Here is an 11485-nt window from a genome sequence, read left to right on the forward strand (position 1 = left end):
GCAGTTGAGGCAGAGGAAGAAGATGAACAATAAAAACCTTAGAGGAAACATTTTTTCTTTCGGCGAAGAGAAATGAGGAATAGTTATATTTAGAGAGTCATGCTGATAATGTGTTATAAATATGTAAAAGTTGGAGGGATAAACTTTTTAGTGAATAGAGCAAAGCAGGTGTAAAATGTCACACTGAAACGATAGCACAAGAGGATAACAAATAAAAGATGGAGGAAGAGATGATGTTATTGATCTTTCTTTCTTTCTGTATATTTATAGAGCAACTTGTATTATTGCATTTTGAAACTTACAACCCTCAACTTTGAAAATACGTTCCTTTTTGTTTCCAAAGTCTATTCCAATTTTCATGGGCATTGAAATGTGTATGTATAACAATGCCAATGTTGAAAACCAATCTGTGAGGGCATTGAAAAACTTTACCAAAGGCATTGTGAGCATTCACTACCCACCAGCATTTTCAACAGGTTGGGCTTTTTCTGTTCAACCCTCCTCCACTTTTTATTGTAATAAATTAGTTTAGAATATCGTTTGTAATCCGAAGAAAAAGAAAAATGTAAATGCAAGAGTAATTTGGTGCTTGTAGGCAAAAAATTCACTTTCCCAATCAATAGAATTTTTTAGCAAATGCGAACTTTTTTTTTTGTTATAAGAACTATTTTCATTTCTACTTATTTGGAACCTTATTTTTTTCAAAATAAAAATAAATAGATGGAGAACATGAGAAGCAGCAAAGGTAACGATCGAACAACAATCCTCAACAATCCTCAATCTTCAATAGACAAGAGTTCAAAAGAGTAGTGCCACAATCTTCAAATTACAACGGAAGAAGCTAAGAAGAGTGCTGCGACGAAGAAACGTCAGCTCAACTACCTTACAGAAACGTCTAAAACCCTTCTTCGGGTTACGCTAAGCGTGAAGGAGGATCAGGAAGAAGGGTAGGATTATGGTAGGCAATCGTTTGATCCATTCTATCGCAACGTAAAAGGAAGGAGAGAAAGAAACATCTAGTCTAAGATTCTGCACCTTGTGTTTACGGTATATCACCTTCTATACTGTTAAAACGACTTCTTCAATATCTTCTAGCACATTTGCCAAAACCACCTGCTGTATATAGCACAGGGTTAGCAGTGTAGCTGAAAAATTAATCACTCATCAATCCAAATACATATTTTAAGTTCTGAGTTCAACAATTTGATGATGATTCTTTTCTGGAGTAGAAAGTAGGACGGTCAGATACAAGACATTTAGATCATCGGTGATGATAATTATCATCATCAAGATATATGATAATAGTTTTGAACTATTAAACGAACAAAAATATGGACATTCTTCTGTAACTTCTTGACTTCAAATGCCCCGTAAAATCACAAATGGCAAACACAAACTGAAATGGAGTTGGAAACCATTTATATACAACTCCTACACTTGGTCACAGTCCCACTTAAATTTATGTACATTTATAGATCCAAAAAAAAAAAAAAAAGAAAAAAAAAGCCCCGATAGAGAATTTATTTGCATAACATTAAACAAACCCGGTTTAAAGGCTTGATAATGTAAAGTTAAAGCAAAAAAATAAAAACAAGAAGGGAATGAAAAGGAAAAGGAGGAACAAGTGATTATCCAAGAAAAGGTATATTTAATTTGCATGTTTGGATGGCCAAATTATTGATCCCAAAAACAAACTTAGGCGGGTCACTACTCACTACTCACTAATATAATCAGTACAAGTAACTTTGTAAAGGCTCCAAGCAGAGTGATGGCATCCACTTACTGGTTACCACTAGATCGTCAACAACTAGCTTGAATTTTTTCAAAGCATATAAATAATAATCCTAGGAGAGAAAGCACACAATTACCTATGGAGATCCTTCTTTTTGAATTCCGTACATTCTGTTGTCTTCCTTGGTTATACCCTTCAATTCATACAGTCGATCGCCAGCCTTTTTGTCTCTGGTCTTTCCTACATAGCATCTCTCCAGGACTAGAGAGAATGACGGAAGGCTATATTCACTTTTTTTACTGTACATGCTTGTCTGCTACAAGACGGACCTTGTTCAGAGTCTCTTTGAATGCCTGCCAAGACACCATATAATGATCCTGAGAAATCATCCCTTCCTGAACAACTTGCATTGCTCTTCTATACAAATGATCAAACCACTGAACTGGGTTCGTGATATCAACATTATTACTCCCAAGATTTGGAACATACAACCGCTTAAAGTCTTTCCTCCATCGCGTCAAGATATACTGAAACGGTATTTCTTCCACACCATTATAGTTGAGGATACACAAGGCATGCCGGCACAGGTAGCCATTTAAATTAAAGCAGCTGCACATACAACGAATTTCTGCCCCCGCTTTGTCATACATGACTTCAAAGTTCCTAACACCCCTCAGAATTTCCTCCCCTTCACGTTCTTTGATCATGTAGGTTACAATTGGTCCATTTGTGTGAACTTGAGTTATACTAAAACAAGAAGACATCATCAAAACCTCATCTTGAAACTTTCTGAATACATCTTTTGTGTAAAACTTAGAGAGCTGCGACTCATAATAGCATCCTGTTCGTAACATTGAACTCAATTCTCCGGACTCATTATCATTATGAGTTTCTTCCTGACGCTTCTTTTCTAAAATTACATCATAGACACTAAGGAACTCTTCCAAAGAAGTTTGCGGATGGATATAACTATGGAAAAATGGGTTCGTCGACTCACCGTTTTGAATGTTGGGCATCACAGCAAAAAATGTGTCCTTTGAGTAAGCTGGAACCCATCGCTCTCGATCTTCAAACAGACTTCGAATAAACTCACGATCCTTAATCCTGAATCTCTTAACCATATCTTCCCAGGCCAATTCAAACTCATCTACTTTTACAGAGTCATATACAGTCGTACTCAAAATCAGCTGAAATGCCTCATATTCTTGTATAGCTCCCATATTCTCAAGAATACTTTGCACAACATGCGAAGAACAAAGACGATGATGAGCCCTAGGAAAAACCTCGGCTATAGCACTTTGCAGGGCCTTGCACTGGCTTGTGATGATCGTTTGTGGAGGGCGGCCAGACATACATGTAAGCCATGCCCTAAATAACCATATATATGTTTCTGGTGTCTCATCAGCTAGCAAACAACAACCAAGCAAAATAGTTTGCCCATGGTGATTTACGCCAACAAATGCAGCAAGTGGAATCTCATAATTGTTTGACAGACATGTAGTATCAAATGAAACCACGTCACTGAAATAACTGTATGCAGCCCTAGACCTGGAGTCAATCCAAAACACATTCCTCATATGTCCTTCATCATTCAGATCAATCACATAGAAAAAATTCGGATCAGTTAGCTGAGCCCGACAAAAATAATTGTACATAGCTCTAGCATCTCCTTTTTTGAGTTTCAATCGCTTGAACCGATCAACCTGGTTGTTTATTTCTTCTTCGTTGGAGTTTGGGCATCCATAACCAACAGCATCCACGACAGGTGTCCGATATAACTTGATCGTACGTACTTCAACATCAGGGGTTGACTCCATCTTTCTTTTAGCCCCAAAATCCATCCTCTTGTGCGACTTGGAGTTCTGAGCTCTTTCAGGATCGAATAAATGGTTGTGTTCAAGTTTGACTTCATCCACCCTCCATCTGGTAGATTCCACTAACCTCAACCTTATCATTGCCAGACAGCCCGTTCTTGTTTCTTTCTTGCGACTGTTTGCTTCTTTAATTGTTTTAAAACCCTCACAGTTGCAACAGAGCACTGCACCACGCTTTTCTTTGCTGTTACGTTTTGTCCATGAAGATTTCACCCTGATGGCAAAGCCAAGTTCCTTGGCATAGTAATTATAATAATTGTAAGCATCATCGTATGAATCAAACTCCAAACCCACAAAGGGCGGGGGATAGTCCTTTTCTTGAGATCCACCATTTTGATCATCAATTAACGTTCTATCATCCCTGCTGATTTCATGGTTATTGCCTTCAATTTCAAATAATTGTTCATTGATATCACCTTGGTCATTCTCATGGTCATTGCTTTCAATGTCAAAAAATTGATCACTTGTATCATCTCTTTCACTTTCAGCCTCATTGCCTTCAATCTCAAACAATTGCTCGCAATCATTTTCAAGGTCATTGTTTTCATCCTCCAGCAGTTGCTCACTGTTTGGAGAACCTTCTTTTATCTGCAATAGCAAACAGTCCAATAAATCTTAAGATATTCCAAATACAAGCAGCATTTATGAAAGATAACAAAGAAATATGAAGCAATGGATTGCCAACCAAGTTTCTTAATTTGCTTTTTTAGATGCATTGTTCCTGTTGTTCACCTTGTTTCTTATAAAAAATAAATCGCGTGCCAACCATATGCAAAACTATGATGCTTTATAGACCCTTAAATATAGTTTTTTGGCTGTTCTTTTGTTTTGAAAAAAATTACGCATGTTGTTGTTGCAAAGTGATAGCAAGGTCACAATCTTATTCACTTTATGATTGTTTATATAGTTTCTAAAAAACTTCAGAATATTCACTGTGGTTGATCAGTACCCTCCGTCTATATTCTCTACATGTACACAGACCAGATGCAAAATTTGGATTCTTATCTGTCGTATCCCGAGCTCCCTTAAATATTCATTTTCTAGTTTTGCTGCTGTTATTCTATCAACCATCATTTTGATATGTTGGCCATTCATGTTTGCCACTTCCATTAATAGCCAAACGCGAGTGTGCTAATCGTCATCCTCTTATTTCATCCTTCACTGATAGTGCAGACATTTCTAACGTTAATGCTTCACCATCCAAGCTTAATTAACTGATCCAAATATCCAATTTTAACATTAACATCCTTTAGTTTTGAAGCTTCATTACGTCAGTTTGAGCCGAAGTTTCTTGTGTGTAATATACTAACACTTATCTGGACCTAATTCCAAAACTTAATTGATTAACTTATCGCAGGTTGTTTCCTAACAAGCTTTTATTATTACCTCCCCAACTACCTACAATGAAATTACAAGGTTTGTTCAGGCAGAGCTCAATCTGCAGATACAATCAGCTCAATTCACTCAACCACACACCTTGTGCTTCTCTATAAAGCGCTTTTACTCAGCAGTGCTTCTTTCAGTAGCTCAAATAGCGTTTGCTCAACCATCATTAAGAACTTTACATATCACCCACATTCCTTGTTACCCTCCTCTCCCCCTCTTCCAATGTGTATGATTTTACTTGCTCAACCATTACTTGGCACATACAGTATTCATGAACAAGTTCAATAAAATCTTAGGCCTTCCGATTCAACTCCCCAAACTGACAAAATTGTCATCATACCCAAATAACTCACAAAGTAGAGTTCCAATTAAACTGCTCAATTGCTTTATGACCTGAAATTCTAAAATTTCTTAGTTCCCAATCCTATACCATAAAACAAATTTCAAATTCTAAATCCCAAATGTTCTTCATACAAATTTGAAAAGAATTACCCAACTTTACTTCCAATTTCAACTTTTGAACCCTAATCTTGTTACAAATCAAACAGAGAGTGAACAATGTAAGAGAGATTGTTAGAAGAGTCGGCGAAGAAGATGATCTGACAGAGGAAACTTACGGTGATGTGGAGGTCATGGTCTGCTGACAAACCCTGGACGATCGGAGAGAAAGTGCCATCGCCGTTCATGGTTTTGGCGGAGAGCTTTCAGCTCGCCTTATGTCAAAGTTGTGTGACCTTAGTTTGCCCTCAACTGCTGGGACCGCTGTTTTTTATTTGTGTATTTTTTTTTATCTATTTTTTATCCTCGCACAAATCTTTTTGTGAAAATCTCGAAAATCCGTTAATTATGTTCATTCATCGTATATCTTACGGTCATAAATTATTTTAAATATTTTTATTTAAAATTAAACATAAACAGTACTTAACAAAAACTGACCACGAGATGTACAATGACGAACATGATTTACGGATTCTTAGGATCCTCACCAAAACTCAATCATTTTAGAATCGGTTCGTACGGATGGACTCGTGGTGATGAGGAGAGTACGATGGTGGTGGTTTGAGGTCTAATCTGTGTGGTTTGATGATGGTGTTTGTGTTGCAGAGGGAAGAGAGGCTCAGAGTGAAGGAGAGAAGAAGAAGAGAAAAGGGTTTTCTGATTGGACAAAAGAGAGAGGGGAAGCTGTCTAATTGGGTGAGAGAAATGAGGAGAGTGATTGATTGGTTGGTGAGGGAGACTAGGTCATGGGACCGATTTAAAGAGAGAAGTGATAAGATTTGGTGCACTTTAAAATTACACAATCCGGCTCACCTTATCAAAAACAGCAATTCTAACACTAAATAATTAACACATACGTGCATAATTATACCAATTGTTAACACACTTTAACTAAACGTAACTTTTTCGCTACAAATCCAATTCGAGCCTAACTCGCGCGAGTACTATTTAATTACGGTTATAGGAAAAATAAATAAAAAGCTGAATAACTACGTCCACGTCAGGTTCCACTTTGCCAATATTGCATGATCGTTATTTTACACACTCGGAAAGGAAATTACATGGAGAATTAGGGACATGTCATCACAACCTAACCCATTAAGAAAATTTCATCCCCGAAATGTCAACACTACTGAAGATCATAGTTAAAGAACAAACGTGGATAAAGGTCCCACATACACTCATCTGTCTCCCAGTTAGCTTCCTCCACAGAGTGGTTTCTCCATAAGATTTTCACCATACGAACTATTTTGTTTCTGAGAACTTTGCCTTTCCAGTCAAGAATTGTCACTCGAACCTCATCATAAGTCAAATCTGGGTTAATCTCTAACGGCTAAGGAGGAATCACATGTGACAAATTAGAGACGTATTTTAGTAATATGGACACGTGGAACACATTATGCTTTCTTGACAATTTCGGAGGTAGATCAAGTCAGTAAACAACTTCATCAACGCTTAATGATCTGGTATGGCCCGATGTAACGAGGACTTAGTTTTCCTTTCTTCTCGAAACGTACAACATCCTTCTATGGTGATAGTTTTAAGAACACCCAATCTCCAACTACATATACCTTATCAGTCGAATGTCCATCTGCTATACTCTTTTGTCAATTTATGCTGCTTTCAGATTACTCTTTATCACTTGGATATTTTGCGTCGTCTCATCTACAATTTCAGGACCCACCAAAACTCTTTCGCCGACCTCGGACCAACACAACGGTGTATGACAAGGTTTCCATACAACGCCTCAAATGGTGACATACTAATGTTGGAGTGAAAGCTGTTGTTGTAGGCGAATTCTATCAAAGGTAAGCATTTGTGCCATTTGTCTCTAAACTACAGGACTGAAGATCTTAGCATGTCTTCCAGCGTTTGAATAGTTTTATCTAATTGTCCATCGGTTTGAGGATGATAGGCGGTGCTGTAGAGTAGTTTCGAACCCTTCTTGAAAAGCTACTCAAAATTTCGAAGTAAATCTGTGAAATTCCGTCCCCGGATTTCACTATTTAAAATTATGTATTTCGTATTTCATATTCGTATTCGTAGTTTCAATGCTTATATATTTACGGCGTACAAATTTTTTGATAAGTAAAAGGACAAAAACGCCCTTAATGGACTAAATTGAATTTTCGATGACGTATTTGATTTGCATATATTTTCCTACTTTTCTTTATGTATTTGGATAGTACTCATCAATACGAGCGCATGAACGTAAACGGAACGTAATTTGGAGTTATAACGAAAGAAATATTAAAGTTTAAAGTCGGAGTCATTTTAGTAAATTAAACCTCACTCTAGAAGGCTCCAGATTTTCTGGAGCAATCTAATTGAGCCACGTGGACGGTTGTGATGATGAGTGGAGGAGAGAAATGAGAGAGATGGACGGATAAGAGAGGAAAGAAAAGAGAGATAGGGGGAATTAATTGCCCATTCAGGAGAGAAGGGAGATATGAACTGACGAATAAGAGACAGGAGAAATGAGGGAAAAGATGGGGGAAGAAAACACCCAATACGGATCCTTTTTCTGACCTGAGTGACTGACCCATTTCCTCCATATTTTCTGACAGGTTTCCATTGGATTTCCGACAAATTGGACCGATGTACCACTCCCAATCATCATCTCGCCCCTCATTCTACCAATTCCATCCCAAAATTCATACAATTTGGCATTGGATTCGTGGGAAATGCATCGATGGGTGCGATGGCGTCTCGGCAGTGATCCACCATTTTCGAAGTCCACTTCATCGATTATCACCACCAATAGGTTCCCCTCAACCTTAGGAACAAAACCCAAGCAGTGGTGGAGGCATCGGAGCTTGTATGGAGGTTGAATTGAAAACACCCAAATTATAGGGCTCTGGGGGATCAAGGAGGTTTTCAGGTGTTTCCCGGCCGAATTGGACTTCGGCCCAATTATGAAAATTGCTCCCCTCACTGAGATCTACTTACTTGTAAAATTTGGTAATTTTTAAAGTAGGTGAAATTTTTCGGGCTGTGCATGGCTGCGGCATTGGGGGGTCGAGACCCGACTTGTCCATCCTAGGCTAAATTTGATGCCTCGATTCCATATTTGACATCCGTTTAGTGAAATCCCGATGTTTTAATGTAGTTTCGTAGTTGGCCGTCACTTGATAATAATATGAATTGACGATTCGACTGTTGGATCAACACAGAACTTTAATACATAATAGTACGTAATATTGGAGGACATTAGAAATTGACGGATCAGAAATTCGACGTACGGATCCTCCTAAATTGGATTTCCAAGTTGTAAAACCAAACGTTGATAGCAACATAATTCTAGCAATTAGCGGAGATCCGACCGTTAGATAGTTCCGAAATTTTAGAATATTGTTCTAAAAGATAAATGAGACCCTTGGTAAGTTACAGATCGGAAATCCATGGGCGGATGTTCCAGATTGACTTGTATAGGGTTGTGGACCTCACCTTTGACATAGAATTGACTTTTGGTCAATATGTTACGAATTGATCTTAAATATTAAAATCAGTATTACTAGGGACTATGTAGGGCTTAGTGGGCTTATATTAGTTAGTGAGTTATCCTCGATAATATATACATCAGTTTACATGTATGAGGCATCATATTGTGATATATATATATATATATATATATATATATATATATGTTTATTTATCTTCTTAATAATGTGAATGATAAGTATGATAAATGTTATGACAATATGATCCTAGAATCCTATTAGAAGTATTCTATATAACTTATATGCTTGTGTGACATATTAGTTGGTGGCCATGAGAAGATGATGGTGTAGGTGACTACGTTGTAATTCATTGGGGTTAAGGTATGGGTAGGTTGTGTATTGAATTTACTGCACCATGTAGCAATGGTACATGGATAGTCCTGCTTGGTATATCTGCGATGAGGGACCATACGTATTTCTGGGGTGATCATGCTTGGTATATTCGCGATGGGTAATCACCGCCTACATGATTAAACTATGCTTATGGTTCTGCTTATTATATCCGTGATGGGGGACCATACGCATTCTAGGAGTGATCATGCTTGGTATATTCACAATGGGTGATCATTACCTAGAGTTAAGATGTGGTCGCTTGGTATATCCGCGATGAGGGACCATACGTATTTCAAGGGTGATCATGCTTGATATATTCGCAATGGGTGATCATTCGTATGCACGATTAAACTATACTTATGGTCCTGCTTGGTATATCCGCAATAGGGGACCATACATATTAAATGGTGATCATGCTTGGTATATCCGCGATGGGTGATCACTGCCTGCACGATGAGATTATGTATATGGTTCTGCTTGGTATATCCGCGATGGGGGACCATATGCATTTTAGGGGTGATGAGGATTAGTTGTACTTGGTACATTTGGATAGACGATCATAATTTGGTTAGATATCACTTGATTTTATAATGTGAATCTATTGTGTTAGTACCATATTATATTGGGCCTCGTTACTTGGCTTCCAGACATTGAGCCCATGATCTATGTAAAAATGGATGAGCTCTTAGTCTATAAAAGGGACTCCTCACCCTCACAATCCTCAAGCCTCACATCCCCAAACAGAGGCTTTCATATTCAAAGCTCTCATCCTCACAGAGAAGCTCTCTCAAACCTTCTCTTTCTCTGTGGGACTCCCCCTCACGCTTATAATCCATACATTCATATAGAGAAATACAATCAACATCAGTGTGGACGTAACCCAAACATTGGGGTGAACCACGATACATCTTGTGTTTTTTATTTTCTTGCAGATTCACGGTCGGATTTACATTGTTCCAAGACCCCTCCGGTTTTGTGCATCAACATTTGGCGCTGTCTGTGGGAAACGACATGAAAAGCTATGTCGGTTATCTCTTAATTTTTCACCTCCGCCGTGAATCTGCAAAAAAAAAAACCCAACAATCTAAAGCATTTCAACGCAGAGCATAACCTCACCAAACCGCCTTCGTTTTATAAAAGCTGATCGCCAATTCCTCGCATTTCGAGCTTCTCATTTCTCCCTTTGCATTTTTCAATTCTCTAGAGCTCCTATGGCTTTAGTATCTGCATCAAATGTCGTCGCTTTAAAATTCGTCGTTAAATTCGGAGCTACCACAGATGGCAGGGCTTACCAGTTCAAGCAATGGGCTTCGATTGGTGGTGCAACCGTATGGGGTCGGAGCATTGGGCTTCAGTACAGATCCAAGCGCTCTTCAACTTCCCCAGAACGTCTCGGTTTCGGCGACATCGGTTCCGTCTACTTGGCAAAACCAATAATTAAACCAGAGTAACACAAACATGTAAACATAAACCCACACAAAAAACAATCAAACAAGAAAAAAAAATGACAATCATGGCAAAATAAAAAATGCAGAGAATGGAAAGTTTTTAGGAACGCAAAACTAATCGTGGAGTGATTCAAAGATCTTCCTTATTTGAATACATAGGTTGCCTCCCAAGAAGCGCTTGCTTTAACGTCTTGCAGCCGGATGAAACTTCCTTCTAGGCTTGGATAGGGCCCACGGCAGTGAGTGGGATTTCTTCCACAATCTGCCCCACATCACTCTCATAGTATAGCTTCAGACGATGCCCGTTCACCTTGAATTTGTCGCCATTCCTTAAGCTTGGATTGCACCATGGGGAAAAACATTAGTAACAAAAAACGGCCCAATCCACTTAGAACGTAACCTACCAGGGAACAAACGTAGATGGGAATTGAATAGCTGCACTTTCTGTCAAATTGAGAATGTTTTTCCCCGAATCAATTTGTCATGAAACGCCTTTGTTTTCTCCTTGTAAATTCGTGCATTCTCATAGGCTTCGTTCCTTATCTCCTTAAGTTCATTCAATTGGAGCTTTCTATTTATTCTAGCAGCATCTAAGTCCAAATTGAATGTTTTCACGGCCCAATGCGCCTTGTGCTCTAGTTCCACAGGAAGATGACACGGCTTGCCATAGATTAGTCGAAATGGAGACATCCCTAGAGGTGTTTTGTAGGTAGT

At 38.4% G+C, this 11485-nt stretch overlaps 1 protein-coding gene across 3 annotated transcripts; it reads right to left on the reverse strand.

The window, feature by feature from the left end:
* Nucleotides 1–766: 766 nt before the first annotated feature.
* Nucleotides 767–5767, reverse strand: LOC103437293 (protein FAR1-RELATED SEQUENCE 8). 3 transcript variants are annotated; one of them, XR_529673.4, is made up of 3 exons: nucleotides 5610–5767; nucleotides 1869–4194; nucleotides 767–1113 (listed from the first exon to the last, which is right to left on the reverse strand). XR_529673.4 is itself a non-coding variant. In XM_008375770.4 (2 exons), the coding sequence occupies exons 1-2, from the start codon at nucleotides 5676–5678 to the stop codon at nucleotides 2029–2031; spliced, it is 2235 nt and encodes a 744-aa protein (XP_008373992.1). In that variant the 5' UTR covers nucleotides 5679–5767; the 3' UTR covers nucleotides 1629–2028. The 3 variants fall into 3 exon arrangements, 1 of the variants encoding a protein (XP_008373992.1); XR_529674.4 differs by having other exon boundaries at nucleotides 767–1116; XM_008375770.4 differs by lacking the exon at nucleotides 767–1113 and having other exon boundaries at nucleotides 1629–4194.
* Nucleotides 5768–11485: the final 5718 nt, after the last annotated feature.

Source organism: Malus domestica, chromosome 17 (genome assembly GCF_042453785.1).
Source record: "Malus domestica chromosome 17, GDT2T_hap1".
Lineage (NCBI taxonomy): Eukaryota > Viridiplantae > Streptophyta > Magnoliopsida > Rosales > Rosaceae > Malus > Malus domestica.

Excerpts from the sequence above, each read along its gene's own strand:
- LOC103437293 (XM_008375770.4), bottom strand. The coding sequence starts at position 5,678 with ATGAACGGCGATGGCACTTTCTCTCCGATCGTCCAGGGTTTGTCAGCA. Across the intron at positions 4,195-5,609 it reads ACCATGACCTCCACATCACC|ATAAAAGAAGGTTCTCCAAA; the intron begins GTAAGTTTCCTC and ends TTGCTATTGCAG.